Here is a 16,457-nt window from a genome sequence, read left to right as displayed (position 1 = left end):
TCCTGGCTGCTTCCCTCTGCAGTATGCTCGGGTACTCAGACGGCATTAAAGGACAGGAGGACTGCTCTCCTTGACATGGGGTCCCTGATTGATTGTATTCTGTTGAGAAAATATGTTTTCTTTTAAACTTTCAATGTGTAACTGTAGAAACGAAGTAAATAGTGCTGTACAGATCTAGTCTATAGGTTTAGTTAGAGCCCTGCACCCACTTAAGATTGGCCTACCCTGCCAGGTATTTAAGGTTAATTTCAATTAACCTTAAACTCAAGTTATAGAGGGCTGAAATGTTGACATTAACGCTAAGAGTTTCTCTCTGGTGCTGCTTTGATTAAACCCCCAATTCATCCTGATCTCAGATCTTTATTTCGATATAATATAATAAAAAATATTTGCATCGGCTTTGTACATTTCCAAGTGCAACTTACAGCTTCTGTATCTGTTGTGTCGAGGCATCGTCTAGCTGTCTTAAAATTTCTTTTCTATAGTTATCGACTTCCACACTACCACTGTGTACCACCTTTATTCGCCGTTTTATCGCTCTCTCTTCTGTTTTAAATCTCTCGACGCTAATCGTTCCTCTCTCATTAAAATATTTCCTAATTCGTACTGTATCCTTCACTATCGTTTTCACTTCACTTATTTTCTCTTGTAGTTCGCTTTCTCTTATTTTCTAGTAGTTCGTGCATACGCGCGCACCGCACGCCTGGTGCGCGAAAGTGGTATTTAGTGTGATCACACATGCGAATGTCTGTTGTATGGCAAACAGCTCAGTTTGGGTGGATAATACTGGTCCAGATAGTCTCCAATATGCCTGTTGACTATCCGTGCAAAGAGCAGCACCAGCACTAAATAATCATTTAATGGTATTCCAACATAAGATTGGATCCAGTTTAGGGTTATGTTGAGTCTTTTACCTTTTGCTACTGCTCCATACGCGGCTGTTCGCAGCCTGACGTACGAGTCACAGCCTGGTTGATCAAGAATTCTTTAAAGGTGCTTATCGAGTACTCTGTTGAATACTGTGAGGGCTCGGCCAGTTATGTCCCTTATGTGTAGTGGAAGCGTGTTGAACAATCTCGTGCCTCTGATTTTGATAGTTCTCTCTGAGTACCTATTGCACCTCTGCTCTTCAACAGGGGGTATTATGCACATTGTTATGCCTTCTGGTCTCGTGTGGTGTTATTTCTGTGTGCAGGTTTGGAACAAGCCCCTCTACTATTTTCCACGTGTAAATTATTACGTATCTCTCCTGCCTGCGCTCAAGAGAATACAGATTTAGGCTCTTAAGTCGGTCCCAGTAGTTTAGGTGTTTTACTGATTGGATTCTAGCAGTAAAGGATCTCTGCACGCTCTGCTGGTCAGCAATTTATCCAGCTTTGAAAGTGGTTGTCATTGTGTGCAGCAGTACTCCACTCTAGAGAGCACTTACGTCTTGAAAAGTATCATCATCGGTATAGCATCTCTAGTGTGAAAGGTTCTTCTTATCCAACCTGTCATTTTTCTTGCAGTTGTGACGGCTACTTTATTTTATGTAAGATATTTGTACACCTAAAATATACCTAAAATGTAATTTTTTTCCCAACAGTATTAATTTATTCTTGTACCTCATTAATATCTGTATTTCCTTAGACTCTGATAATTGAAAGGGAAAACAAATGAAATAATGTAAATGTCATTCTATAAAAACTAATCAATAAATTATAAAAGATTGTGTGTACAGCTAAAATATGTACAATCCTAGCTCAAACTAGCTTAATATCCCATCAAATATTTAAATTATGTAATAGTAAATTACAAAAACCCATTTGAAAAAGCAGTGACGATGTCTTGTGAAATTATATCAAAACTAAAACTTGTTCTTGTTTGGAAAATGGCCACCTCGACCAGATTTTCGCGTCTTTGCAGGATTGGCACTAGCTCCTAGATTGGAGCCGGTCGGCCGAGTGGACAGCACGCTGTACTTGTGATCCTGTGGTCCTGGGTTCGATCCCAGGCGCCGGCGAGAAACAATGGACAGAGTTTCTTTCACCCAATGCTCCTGTTACCTAGCAGTAAAATAGGTACCTGGGTGTTAGCTGTCACGGGCTGCTTCCTGGGGGTGGAGGCCTGGTCGAGGACCGGGCCGCGGGGACACTAAAGCCCCGAAATCATCTCAAGATAACCTCAAGAGAAGCTCTGGATCGAGCTTCCTTCATCTTCTTTATCTGCGCTTCCTCTTCCTCTCCTTCAACAATTCGCAATTCTGCATCAATGTCCTTTACCTTTAATTTCCTTTCCAACGTTTCCATAACTTGTTTGTTGAAATCTTCCTCCTTGAAGCGTATGTAGCCCTTGGTTATACCCCAGCTAGCCATACCACACACCCCTAGCTTAATGATTCCTGGCTTGAGGCACTTAGTACAGTTTATTAAAATCATTTTTTAATAACTCGATACAAGACTTTACCTTAAAATATGTAAAAACTCCCAGCCGATGTTCTGGCCTCCTTGGGGTAGTGGTCCCACCTTCCTGCCCTGGCCTCCTTGGGGTAGTGGTCCCACCTTCCTGCCCCTGGCCTCCTTGGGGTAGTGGTCCCACCTTCCTGCCCCTGGCCTCCTTGGGGTAGTGGTCCCACCTTCCTGCCCTGGCCTCCTTGGGGTAGTGGTCCCACCTTCCTGCCCCTGGCCTCCTTGGGGTAGTGGTCCCACCTTCCTGCCCTGGCCTCCTTGGGGTAGTGGTCCCACCTTCCTGCCCTGGCCTCCTTGGGGTAGTGGTCCCACCTTCCTGCCCTGGCCTCCTTGGGGTAGTGGTCCCACCTTCCTGCTCTGGCAGCCAAAACCACACTACCCAAATTCGTTCTTCTCCCAAGCAGGCCGACCTTAGCTGGTTGCCAACTAGTTGACACAGTTCCTTAACAAAGTTAAATCATCTGCACTTGGCCAATTAAAGGGATTTAATCTTTACACTTAAATAATAGTTAATTACTTAGGCAAATGAACAAAGTAGTTATTGAATAAAATTACTGATAGTAACATGAAATTCTCTAAATTAATGAATTAATAAACAAGGGAGCATGTGGCAATCTACAGCTGACTGAGAGAACATCTTGACCTGAGCTGAGGGTGACTCGTTGCAGTGATGCCAAACCAACAAGTGCCTAATACTCTGAACTCATTACCACATCCTTCTGATTCTTCCATCACTTTGAAACGAACTACTACTTATTTCCTTGCTTAGTGAATAGCTTGGTACAAGCCATAGATATACAATACTCTCAATATAAACCAAGTGGTACACTTATACATGGAAATATTACCTTAGGGGTAAACTTGGGAGAGGTGGCCTCGCTGGCGACCTGACCTAGGGTCAGTGGTGCCAGCTCACCAAATGACAAGCCGCCTATGTACTAAATGAACCGGAAGACAACTTACATGACCCCATAAAACTCTTCACTACTCCTTCAACATACAATACGGAGTCCTCAAACTATTCTCTACAAGGCAACATCGTAAGACACAACTTTCAAAATGCACATGACACCATCGTGTAATCTCTTCCCCTAGCACTGATGCGTTGTATCAAACCCAGGACAAAAGTTCCCTCATAGCAACTAACGTGCAGGCGCGCAAACACGTCTATAACAATCCAATCTATTTAGAATTATCTGTATTTATTATTTGTCAATGATCAAAATAATGGATGCCTAAAAGTTGTAGATAGATAATACAGATATAATTGAAGAAAGGCTCATCCTGGCGTAAATGTCTAAGGCTTCTGTGCCCAGTAATGTTTGCATGTCGGAGATTTTATGTTACTAGAATAAACGTGGGAAATGGTGCTCAACTGGACTTGTAAATAGTAGAGTTTGGAACGAAAAAAAATCCAAGTAACATGGAAACTAGTAAATCATATAAAAATTGGGAATAAACCAGGGAACGGTGATCGTAAATAATTAGGATTACTATCCATCATTTAAGCATCAAGACGAACGCTTAGCGAGAAAAACTCGCTAAGCACTCGTCTTTATGCTAAATATACTCGTAGCCTAACTTAACCTGTATAACAAAATCGTCAATGTTTCTATTTTGTAACTTTTAGTATATAACTTCATGCACATAAAACTAATAGTTTATATAACATACTATGCTAGAATAACTTTGTAACATTGTTAAACAATCTTAAGAGAACAGTACATACAAAGAGAAACAGGTAATCCTACTGTTTTGTAATAACTTCACTAAAGGCATTAACCACACTGTCAAAACGTATCTACAATATCATTGACTGTCATACCGTTAATGTGTTACTGAGCATGTCTGTTAAGACTTCACACCGTAACAAACAATCCTCCTTTAGTAACATAACCGTTTTTAGTGTAGTAACAAAACTGTCATCTTGCAGTAACAGACCTAAACTAAGGTGTCTAATAATTCATATCTAAACTAGCGGGGGATGGGAGGGTTGTCGACCACCGCTGCGTCTAGTATCTGGTCTAACATGCCTCTGATGCCCAGCAGGTGAGGTACACATTGAGCAGAGCCCGGGATCTGCTTCCCTCTGGCGTTGACCTCATGCTCCCGTGTAAGATTTATGAACCTTTGAAGGCTGGGGATGGGGCCTATGTTCATGGGATTGTGATGGTGGCGGGGATGGAATAGGCCGACTTTTCATAGTCTGTGGTGTATCAGGTAGTACAGTTTGCTTGCTTCATGGGCCTGCCTAGCACAGGCGATTGTTTGAAATATCTTTATTGAGTGGTGTGCAAACTGTGTGGTGAACACTCATCAACTGAAAGCTACAAGAAGCTGGAAGTCTGGAGTAAAACAGGACAAACACTTGGGGGCAGAGAAAGACCAGAACGGTATCCATCTTTGCCGGCTTGGTTATGTCACATTTGTTCTTTACAATCAAGGTCAGGTAAGGAGTTTCGTTTAATAAGTTAAAATGTCTCCCCGTCAAAATACAATAAATCAATAATCTATAGAACACTGTCCAAAAACCGCACATTGTCTACCAGGTTCCAAAGTGGACGGGGTGAATGAAGGGGCCCGGGGTGAATGAAGGGGCCCGGGGTGAATGAAGGGCCCGGGGTGAATGAAGGGCCCAGGGTGAATGAAGGGGCCGGGGTGAATGAAGGAGGCCGGGGTGAATGAAGGGGCCGGGGTGAATGAAGTGGCCGGGGTGAATGAAGGGCCCGGGGTGAATGAAGGGCCCGGGGTGAATGAAGGGGCCAGGGTGAATGAAGGGGCCAGGGTGAATGAAGGGGCCGGGGTGAATGAAGGAGGCCGGGGTGAATGAAGGAGGCCGGGGTGAATGAAGGGGCCGGGGTGAATGAAGGGGCCGGGGTGAATGAAGGGGCCGGGGTGAATGAAGGGGCCGGGGTGAATGAAGGGGCCGGGGTGAATGAAGGGGCCCGGGGTGAATGAAGAGGCCAGGGGTGAATGAAGAGGCCGGGGTGAATGAAGGAGCCCGGGGTGAATGAAGTGGCCGGGGTGAATGAAGGGCCCGGGGTGAATGAAGGGCCCGGGGTGAATGAAGGGCCCGGGGTGAATGAAGGGGCCGGGGTGAATGAAGGAGGCCGGGGTGAATGAAGGAGGCCGGGGTGAATGAAGGGGCCGGGGTGAATGAAGGGGCCGGGGTGAATGAAGTGGCCGGGGTGAATGAAGGGGCCGGGGTGAATGAAGGGGGCCCGGGGTGAATGAAGGGGGCCCGGGGTGAATGAAGGGGCCCGGGGTGAATGAAGGGGCCCGGGGTGAATGAAGGGGCCCGGGGTGAATGAAGGGGCCCGGGGTGAATGAAGGGGCCCGGGGTGAATGAAGGGGCCCGGGGTGAATGAAGGGGCCCGGGGTGAATGAAGGGGCCCGGGGTGAATGAAGGGGCCCGGGGTGAATGAAGGGGCCCGGGGTGAATGAAGGGGCCGGGGTGAATTAACTGGCCTTCAAATCCCTGGTGGCATGTGTTCCCAGATGATTGTTATAAAGGCTAAATGGCAATTAAATAAAATTCTGAAAACATTTAATAAATAACCATGACTCCGGGCCCTTAACAGAGCGAGTCATAACCTCATTCGTTGTTAAGATGCCTATAATGATGCTCTTTACAATGAATGTAATATTTAAGAAAAAAATATTTGTAGTGCCATATTAAAATATTTTGAGGTTAAAAATGAGCGAAGCAATAATATATTCTGAAAACATGAAACGTGGACAAAAGGTTCTTCATTAATTTTCTCAGTGATTCATTTGGAGCAATATTAACAGACGAATTATAGAAAATACGATGTCCCAAAACGTAACGAGATGATTGGGTTAGTAATAAGCAGTTCTTCCTGTTGAAGGAATGCAGTTAATGTTTGCCTTTTATCTTTGTAGACAACAGATAAATGCAGACTGGAATCTGGATCTAAAGAACCATTGTCTATGAATCATAGAACCATAGAGAATGCTTCTGACACGCAGCATTGCATATTCTTCGGAACGGAAACTTGTAAATGGAATTAATGAAGAACCCAAAGTTATTCACCACACAATCTTCACTAAAATTCTCTTCTCAATATGCAGCTCAAGGCTCAGAACTTGGTTAATGAAGATACGACTTCAGTGTATTGTATACAAGATTTAAATTGTATGAATTATGTTCCTAGGACAGACAGTTTATCAGAGGCTTGTACCATGCAGGAACGAATGTGTTGCATCTGCTGGCAAAGCTTTAAGTTTTGGATGAAGTACTCGTCTAATTGTACTCGACTCAACTGGCTTATGGGGTTGAGAATCGGCTCTTTAGCCCCAACATTTAGATCAGTGGTTTAATGCTGTGGATCCACTCTTTTTCCCAACCCGTCCTCGACCAAAGTCCTTTCCATCCAGCAGCTCCAAACAAAGACCCAAAAGTGATTCCATGCACCTGCCAAACCCCCTGTTTATGAATAAAAAACGGTTTACACGACTTGCAACTGATTTCGCTCGAACATTTCCAGAACGAGTTCTTTACTGACTAATTTTGTTCGAACCACAACGCTGTAAATGCTTCACCCACATACTACAAATACAAATAATCGCCAACAGAACCTAGACGAGGACGAGATGTTTGGAGGACGGGCTGTTTTTCCTTGTTTAGGCATGGAAACCGTGTTGATTTATGATTGAAAACGTCCTTTAGTTAATTCCCCTCAATGACGATACTTCAGACAGAAAACAACCAGACATCTGTTACTGATCCATGCACAAATCCACAGGCGCCGTGATGAAGGTTCGAACCCATGAGCTGGATGTTCCCGGCACGCTCTAGTCGACTGCTCCACGACATGGTCAATAAAATTGCAATCTGGTCAATCAAAATTGCAAAACTACTCCCACTTGGATTCCCGAGGTTTCCACTGAAGCCAAACTAGGGTTTCACACATTTCGCCCCCATGCACTCTGGTTATGTCGTCCAGTAGTTCTACCTCTGACGCCCCTCTTTCAATGCAGAGAGAAATCACATTATCGTGATATATCAAGTAACAAATCCAGTTGTGTGGATGTGTTCATTGACGTATCACGATAAGGTGATTACTGTGAACTGATTACATGTTTCCAGTTTAGTTATGGCATTAATATAGCCGTTGTTTCTATATCTATTTCAATTACCCTTTGTACCTTGTACACCCTACTTATACCTACCAGATTTTTCTTCTAATGTAATGAGGTCCAACTCTTCCTTCATAACTCAGTCCCTTTAGCTCAAGAACTAGTTTTTTTTTTATATAAATACCTTTTCTAGTTTTGTTTTGAATTTCGTCAACCAGGGTTTGCATGCCTTGGCAGCATACTTGTTTTGTCCTTTATTAACAAGCTTAGGTATACACAGCAATGTGCTGTTACCAAAGTCTATATGATGGATTACACAGAGTAAATAAAAACTAGCTATAAGTTCATCTAATATTCCCATCTCACAGGATGGTTAGTAATACATGGAATCAGGAGAGAAAATACCTGCTTCTACAAAAAATATTAATTTTTTCAAAATAATAACACTGATTTTCTTAAGAGCTAAGCACTGAATCACTGAAATTCAGTTTGAATTCACTCAGTTCGAATAATGTTTGTTTTTGCTGTATATATCTATGCTTGTTACAGTAATGTGCTGCAGCCCTATTGTGTATGATATGTTATACAGTGTAGATAAAAAAACAGCTACCAGCTCATCCAACATATTCCACCTCATAGGAAGGTCAGTCATACATGGGTTCAGGAGAGAACATGAAATGTATGGCTGATCTATTAGCTTCCACTAGCAAAATCTAGGTCATACTGATGACGAGATCTCACACAGCACGTATAGTGGTCTAAAGGGTCATTTATAAAACATTAAGAATAATCTGAAGTTGGGTAGCATGTCTTACATAGGCATTGTTATTCGGTTGAGTGCGTCTGGGTTTTTTTCATATCTAGAGTAATTTCAGAAGTGGGAAGTTACCTTCTCCTAATCGTATGGGGTGGTGTGGGGCGTCTTCATATAGGAGACAGCGTTGCAATTCACCTTGGCAGTTCCTGTAGTGGGAAGCAGGTAGAGGAAGAGACTTCAGAGGTAGTCTCGACCACTGACGGATGTAACCGTTTTAGCGTTTATCTGCACTCGCTGTGGTTGGGATGCCGTTCTTGGGTTGGATTTAACAGCCACAGCAGACGTTGCCCCCAAGCAGACACCCAGGGAACATTTCAATAACCCCACGGGATTGACGGATGTCTACTACTTGGTTTTCTGCACAGATACTGCATCTCTGACCTGGCTGTTGCATTTCTGGACGTAGTGAGGGCATTGGTAACACCTGAAGCATTGACATAGGCGGCAGTATCGTTGCCTGGAGATCTGATGGGGTGTGCAGGCCACGCCAAAACATTTAAGGCCGTTGTCCGCCGCGAGAGTGGCCTCTGCTGGAGACTTGAGGGTGGGTCTCAGGTTTCCATCCTGCTGGATGAGGTTTGCTGAAACAGCAGTCAATGACTGGTTCTGAAGGTTGATGCTGTGGATGATATAGGCTATCGTTCTTTCCGCGATAAGAGTGCTCAGTCGGTAGACGAATGTGCTTCTTACCGCCTCATATTGGTGGGGAGGTTGAAGGATCGGGTTTTCTGGCTCTAATGCCTTTATTGTTGTGGGATTGAACAGGCCTTGGAGTGTTACAGCACTGCTGGACAGAATCTGGAGTCCCTTTTCCTCCATGATGACGTCGATTGAAGCAACATCAGAGATCGCCGTCAAGAGGGCCAGAATCTCGGCCATGGTGTTGGTTCCTTGGAACCGAACCTTGATTGGGTGGAGCATGGCGCTGTTTAACTGGCATTCGGTATGAAGAAAGAGCCCAGTTCATTCAGCTGACATCCCCTTCATCGGGTCAGTGCCGATGGAAGAAAGCTTTCTTTCTGGATCGCCAGAAAGAAAGCTTTCTGTCTCTTCCCGGTATAAAACGCCAGGATGGGAGTGGGGCTGACATTCTAAGAGTGAAGCGTTGTTGTTGTTATAGATTCAGCTACTGGGAACAAAGTTCCAAGTAGCACGGGCTATGGTGAGCCCGTAGTGGACTTACCTGCCACAGGAGCGGGGCTGTAACTTTTTCGAGCGAGTTGGGGAGGCGTGGGTGTGAAGCGCTCCGAGAGAACATATATAACCCCCCCCCCCCAACAACTACCACCACCCACCCCCTCCCCCAACCACCACCGACCACTCCCCACAACCGCACAACCCTCCCCCAACCCAAACACCCCCCACCCTATGTAGTTGCCTCACTTTACTGTGGTCAGGTGAAGATCGACGAATCACGAGCCTGCCTTCCTCGCTAAGTAGGGAGTTACAATTTGTAACTACAATATATATATATATAATATATATATATATATATATAATATATATATATAGGTCTAGTTTGTACAGGTCAATGCTAACATTAAAAATATTGGGACATTGGTTAATTTGGGCTGACTTGATCAAATTGCGTTCATCAAAACCCCTGCACTTAGCAATATGTTTTGGCTCTCTCCAATTAATATTATGATTATAAAAACTGTCATGTATCTTATCTTGAGGCTTATCTCGAGATGATTTCCGGGCTTAGCGTCCCCGCAGCCCGGTCCTCGACCAGGCCTCATTTTTTTATACACCCCACCAGGAAGCAGCCCATAGCAGCTGTCTAACTCCCAGGTACCTATTTACTGCTAGGTGAACATATGCATCAGGGCGAAAAAATCTCTGCCCATTTGTTTCCGCCTCCACTGGGGATCGAACCCGGAACCTTGGGACTACGAATCCGAAGCACTGTCCATTCAGCTGTCTGGCGTCCTTACATCCACTTAATCACGAGCCATTTATCAGCTTACAAATTCATCACATACTGTCAATGTCTCACTCCATTTCACTATTTTAAGTACATTCACATTTCTTGATCTATATTTTTCATAGATTCCACAAGTCAATCATAAAACCTTAAAATTACTATACACTCGCGTATTTTCCTCATAGATACTATTGCTAACTATAGTCCCTTGCACAAGATGGCAAGAGAGGCAGCCAAATAACAAACTCTCATAGCTGATGGAACAAGTTCCAGTTGAGTGAGTAAGGGGGTGTAAGAAACCACACCCGTCGATGACCTATTTGACCAAGTTATGTGGATATAAAAAAAAAGTCCATGGACTAATACATGTAGCTTCTCTTCTGGGGAAGAGAGATGGTATCTCTAAATCATTAACAATTAACATGGGGTCAAAATAATTCTTAGTATACAACAGAACAACTGCCGGCCAAGCAATATTAATATGAAATATTGTTGCATCTTTGGTGAAGCAACTTTTGCTTTTGTCACACACAACAGCTTCAAATATCTGAAGCAATTCCCATTGAGTAAAACAATCTTCCTAACATCTAATGGGAAGAAAGGAAGTAGAGCGATAAGGAGATGGCTGAGGAGTCTTGCTGGGGGTCGGTGGAAGATATCTTGTGACTAGAATTTAGATGATGCAGTTCGACACACCAACCACCAAAGAAAACAAATGCATTTGGCAACCATTGGAGTTGAGCACTGGACCAGCCTCGTTGGCACTGATGATGATAACAGGAAGTGACACAGCAAAGAGACATCCACTAATCTACATTGAAGATTGATACATTGTGATAAGTGCAAGGGGAAGGCCAAACCCCATGAAGTACGGCCAGTTCTCTTCGATGAAACTTAATCTCTTGATTAGTTCCTAACCCATGTTGAACCATCTGTACTCAAAGGCATAGAGAGCATTAAGCATACACAGGTGAATACCGTTCAGGATCAAATCTACACCCACCAGAGGCACCAGCTTCATCAAGCTAGCCTGTATGAGAAAAAGAAACTGGACAAAGATGGAGATGAGAATATTGGCTACAAGTTTACTGATGCTGCTGATCAGGTGGGGACGTCCTTGGCGCTGGCGATATGCATTATCAGCTGTGCCTTGAAACCATATCGTGCTAATGATCCTGGAGAGCATGAAGAGTGGCAAGACCCACAATGTGTTGAAGATGGCCCAACCTGTCCTCTTACAAATTACCGCTGACTTGGCCGTTTGCCCGTATGGACAAATATGGACCTAACTTGAAAATTAAAAACAAATGACAATATATTTGGATTTTTTTTCCAAAACAGTAAGTTAAGGGTCCGCTGGTAGGTTAGGTGGACAGGAAATTCTCCTTTTAGTTTCAAAACGTCATAAAGAATGTTAATTGAAAGTTTCCTCTCCTAACCTTTCTGAGTAAGCCAGAGGACTCAAATAGAAAAGGGACAGTACATCACTTTTGTGAGAAGATCATTGAAAATTACGTCCGTTTTTGGCCGTAGCGCGCATACGAGCGAAAAGCGACGTTATTTTTAAGAGGACGGGTTGGTGAGGATGGGCAGCACCAACGATGACACTGGCCCCTGTTCCTCATCCAGGAAAAGCCTCAGCACCTGCTTCAGTCTCGGCAGGAATATTTAATGGAAGAATGCTACACTGAGGCCGAAAACAGCACCGTTGAGGATGCAACACTGCAATGCATTGTAAGCATGTAAATGTAATGCATTGGATTGTTGGGCCCATTCTAATCACACAATGTATATAAGTGTGAACTCAAAGATTTACTAGTTTGATAAAGTTTCACACCCAATTGGTACAAGGGATCGAAAACAACTCTCACTCACTCACTCTGCTGAAGACGGGGGCGAGTTCCTGATTAAAATGGGCTTAATCATATTATTTTTTAACCATTAGATTCATACTCAAGTACTCAAGAACTGGGGAAAGTTTAGCTCGCTGTTTAGAGTAACACAATTGAATTTCTAATTTCCGGTTTAGCTTTGGGGAGTATGATAGTAGTGTTGGAAATATTCAACACTTTATTACTAATATTCAGTACCTTCAGAAACTATTCTTGTAATGTGTAATATAATTTTACTAACACTACTAACCAATAGAGTAGTGAAAATAACATGATTTAATTAACTCATAATAATGCCTCATTTCCCCAGAAATTCTAGTAAAGTGTTGCATCAGATCACACGACGAAAGGAAAAATATTTACATTAATAAGAATTATATAAAATTCTCCTAATTTCACATTCTTTAATGAGTATTATTTAATAACACTCTTGCATGAATATACTTCGTGAACTAAAGCAGATAATACATTTATTTTCGTTTATATAGTATTGTTTATTAGCTGGTAATAATTCTTGCAAATACCAATTGCTATTCCAGCGCATTCACATACTACTGAATATATATCCAGCACTCTCTCATATTGAACAACGTTCATTTAATTATTATGAAATGATAATTTGAATATTGTCAAATAAGACAAATTAATTCTCTAATTCCTGATAATCTTTAGTTCCTATAAACTGGGATATTAATTAAATCATAGATAATATTAAGCGCACCATAGCAAAACTGCGCATGATGAGCTACCCGGGAAGGAGGAAGGACTGGCAAGCGACGCCATTAAGCTAGAGAGATTGTCTGGAAGCTGGTCAAATTACCGCCTCATCAATCCACCGTCCCTTCCACTATGGACGCTAGGAGGACGAGACTGCTTCATCATATCACAGACATCAGTATCGGCATATCTATAAGTTCATTTCCCTTGTTTTTTGTGATCACATTTAACATAATAAGTAGGACAATTTGTCGTTATGCTGCACATCCATTAAAAATAACCAGTAAGTGTACATACAGGGCTATACCACATCTAATTTAGAAATGTGGTATTATAACTCTCTAGGTGATTTCTACATACTACTCGCCTTTCAGCTTGGAATTGCTGATAATAAGGAAGATATGATGCTGCCTCGATCAAGTGTTCCCAGGATAGCCTGATGAAACAAATTTCTCGTGACGAATATATCCCGATGCATGCTAGCTTTCCTTCATACAGCTAAGCTGGTATTTCGTTCTTGTAGTTTGTAGAATATTATATTTTATTAACCCAAAGATTATTTAAAATTTCCAATATTTCATATTTTCTTCAATATTTCATGTGTATTAATCTTCATTTATTTTTACTTGAAATGCATTAATTTCTCTGTACTAATCAAACCCCCCCCAGTGTGTGGAGGGATTTGGCTTCGTAATTTATTATAACTACAGTTCATTCATTATACAGTAATAGATTTCCATCATACTTATATAAGAGATCCATAGGCACTGGTTCTCCAATTATTAGTTCCTTATCTTAAGGATGGTCCTACAAATGATTTATGAGATTTATTATCTTGGAGCCAGATTCCCCCAGAAGCAGAACGTATAAACATAGTTGCCTCTAAAAAGAGAGAAGAAACATGTTCAGGGGTATTGTAACCACATCCTGAATTCTAAATATATTTTAGCTATTTTTTCATAAAAAAAAATTGAATGATGCAGGAAACGCTCGACAGTATTGCTCACTTAACTTTATGATGATTAAAGTAAAAATGAACACACAGAGTTTCATATAAACATTATATTTGAAATACCTGCAATCTCTGACTCTGTCCTTTGGAGACATCCTGGCTGCCTTAAGGTCAGGTGACCTTGTGGCTGCGGCAGCTTACCTCCTTCTCCTCCTGTGATCGCCATTGCGTCCTTTTTTATTTGTTTGTTTATTTAATAATTTCCTCTCTGGTAACCACTAAACTAGTCAGGGCGTCATCTGCACATTCTACGTTGATTTGTTTTGCTGTATTCATAAAGTTCTTTGGTACTTTCTTATAATTTCGTAATTTAAACCATTTTCATTATCAGTTATTTGACTTATATTTTAATAGCCAGGTATTGTCTGTAATCTTTGTTTCATCTGGTGAAACACTGAAGGCTTTCTTTGCTGGCCTTGCAATACGTACTTTTATCTTAAATATTCTTGTCATAATTCGTTTGTATTGAGCCTTCTGTTTTCTGGTTAGGTTCTTTAGTGCCATGGTTATTCATTTTGGGTCACTACTATTTTAAATCAGCAATCTATAGCGTACAACGTTTCTGGGCTTTATTTGTAATTGTTTTAAATAAATCATAATACATCATAATCCATCATAATCCAGTAACCACCTCGGTAAACAAGACAAGGCTCAAGAACTGCCCAACTCTCATGTTCAGGTCTGCCAAATTTAAAATTCCCAAAGAACCCCTAAATATATGAATCAGAAGAGAGAAAAATCTGTCGCCTTAAGTTTCTCTCAAATAACTTTTTCGTGTCTCGTTTAAGGTAATTTCCTCGTGATATTTTCGTTTTCTCACTCATTTCCCTCCACCATTTGATAAGTGATGTAGTTCTTGATTCACTACCTCATACTTTCTCCTATGTTGTATATTGCAACAGTACATCGACCTAATTCACGTTGAAGCAGCTACAACAGCAGCCACAGTTTCCAATGGCCATAACCATATTACTATTACTGTGGTGCCTACTACCGTCCTACGCACTTAACTCTGTCAGCAAAAGCTGCCACACGCCTTCCATGAAAAGTATATCGTGTAGCTAGCATACATGGTGTTCTTGCTAATGAAAGCTTTCCAATTATTCATTAACGGAATTGCATTACTCGTACAATACCTTTGTCATTACAACTATATTTAAATTCCTCTTTGTTTCTAGCTCGGTGGATATTGTTTACCGAGAAGCGGACAGTGGGCTTGATCATATTACGTCACACTATTTCTTATTAACTTTATCCCTTGCCTGCGGAGAATATACCCAAACACTTGCATTTGTAGAGCAGAAGGTTTTGCCTAACCAGCGCATGTGCCAAGATCGCAACACATCTCCAGACTTTTGTTGTGATGTTGATCTACATGTTTATTCAAAGCGACATTTTCCTTTCCTTAGTATATTTAAACACTTTTTGGGGATGGTTATGTAACGTATGATTGTTACGTCGTTGGGTAGATTAGATACACATTGTTTAGTGAGTTTTCATATTTATTTATTAGTCTTGATTACAGTAGTCGGTTGGTGGCATTGTCGTAAACGTTCAGACGGAGCTTGGAGCAGAGCAGAGAGCTGAGTGAGGCCGGAGTCGCGGAGCTCTATGTGGAAGAGTGTGGCGGCTCTATTGGGAATTGCCAGTGTCTGAACTCGGGGAGCGAGAACGTTGTAGCTCGATGTGGTCGTAGTCTGCTGTCTGCTCTGTGTCGAAGCTGTAGCGTCTTGGGTCAATTAGATCTGTACACGCTGAGTGCTACATTGTTAACTGTGGAAATTGTACTGTTCGCTATTCCTCATATCGCTTGCTTATATGGTGACTACACCTCAGCTCCCTCCAACAAGATGAGAAGAGTATTACCGGTAATTGGGGGAAAGGACTGTAGCTTCTGTAATTAGTGCTAATTAGTTATGCTATTAAGATTATGAGATAATGGAGCGAGTATAAGATTAACTCGCTACAGTTATAACTGCATTCTAATCCTTTTATATTTCCTGAATGTTTGCAAATGTCCCTTACATATATGTACTTGTATGGATTTATATATACATTTTAAAGTTGTATGCACTAGTTAATTTGCTCGAAACATACTTAAAAGGGCTTTTCTACTGCAGGTGTGTTGGAGCTGCAGGTGTGTGCAACGGCACTTCAGGTGTGTATGAGGGAGCTACAGGTAATGTCCACCGTCCCCTCCACATGGTCACTGCTGCTAAAACCACTTGGGTCGCAACACGTGGGGAGCTCAGGTTACAATACATGAACACATTGCTGGTATGATATGTATACAGGTGTGTGAGGAAACTACAGGTATGTGAAGAAGCTACAGGTATGTGCGAGGGCGCTACAGGTATGTGCGAGGGCGCTGCAGGTGTGTGAGGGAGCTCGGGTTACAATACGGGAACACATTGCAGGTATGATATGAATACAGGTGTGTGAGGAAACTACAAGTATGTGAGGAAGCTACAGGTATGTGCGAGGGCGCTGCAGGTATGTGCGAGGGCACTGCAGGTGTGTGAGGGAGCTCGGGTTACAATACGGG

At 42.2% G+C, this 16,457-nt stretch overlaps 1 protein-coding gene across 1 annotated transcript in view; it reads left to right on the top strand.

Annotated features, from left to right (window-relative positions):
- LOC138349739 (uncharacterized) overlaps nt 1–16,457 on the top strand; it is a 1,021,949-nt gene that overhangs the window by 961,027 nt on the left and 44,465 nt on the right. Inside the window, exon 12 of the mRNA XM_069323441.1 lies at nt 16,033–16,070. Within this exon, the coding sequence (XP_069179542.1) occupies nt 16,033–16,070 (38 nt within the window). The remainder of the gene's footprint in view (nt 1–16,032; nt 16,071–16,457) is intronic.

This window comes from Procambarus clarkii, chromosome 12 (assembly GCF_040958095.1).
Source record: "Procambarus clarkii isolate CNS0578487 chromosome 12, FALCON_Pclarkii_2.0, whole genome shotgun sequence".
NCBI lineage: Eukaryota > Metazoa > Arthropoda > Malacostraca > Decapoda > Cambaridae > Procambarus > Procambarus clarkii.
The sequence above is the reverse complement of the archived record's forward strand: the minus strand, read 5'-3'. Positions and strand labels throughout refer to the sequence as shown.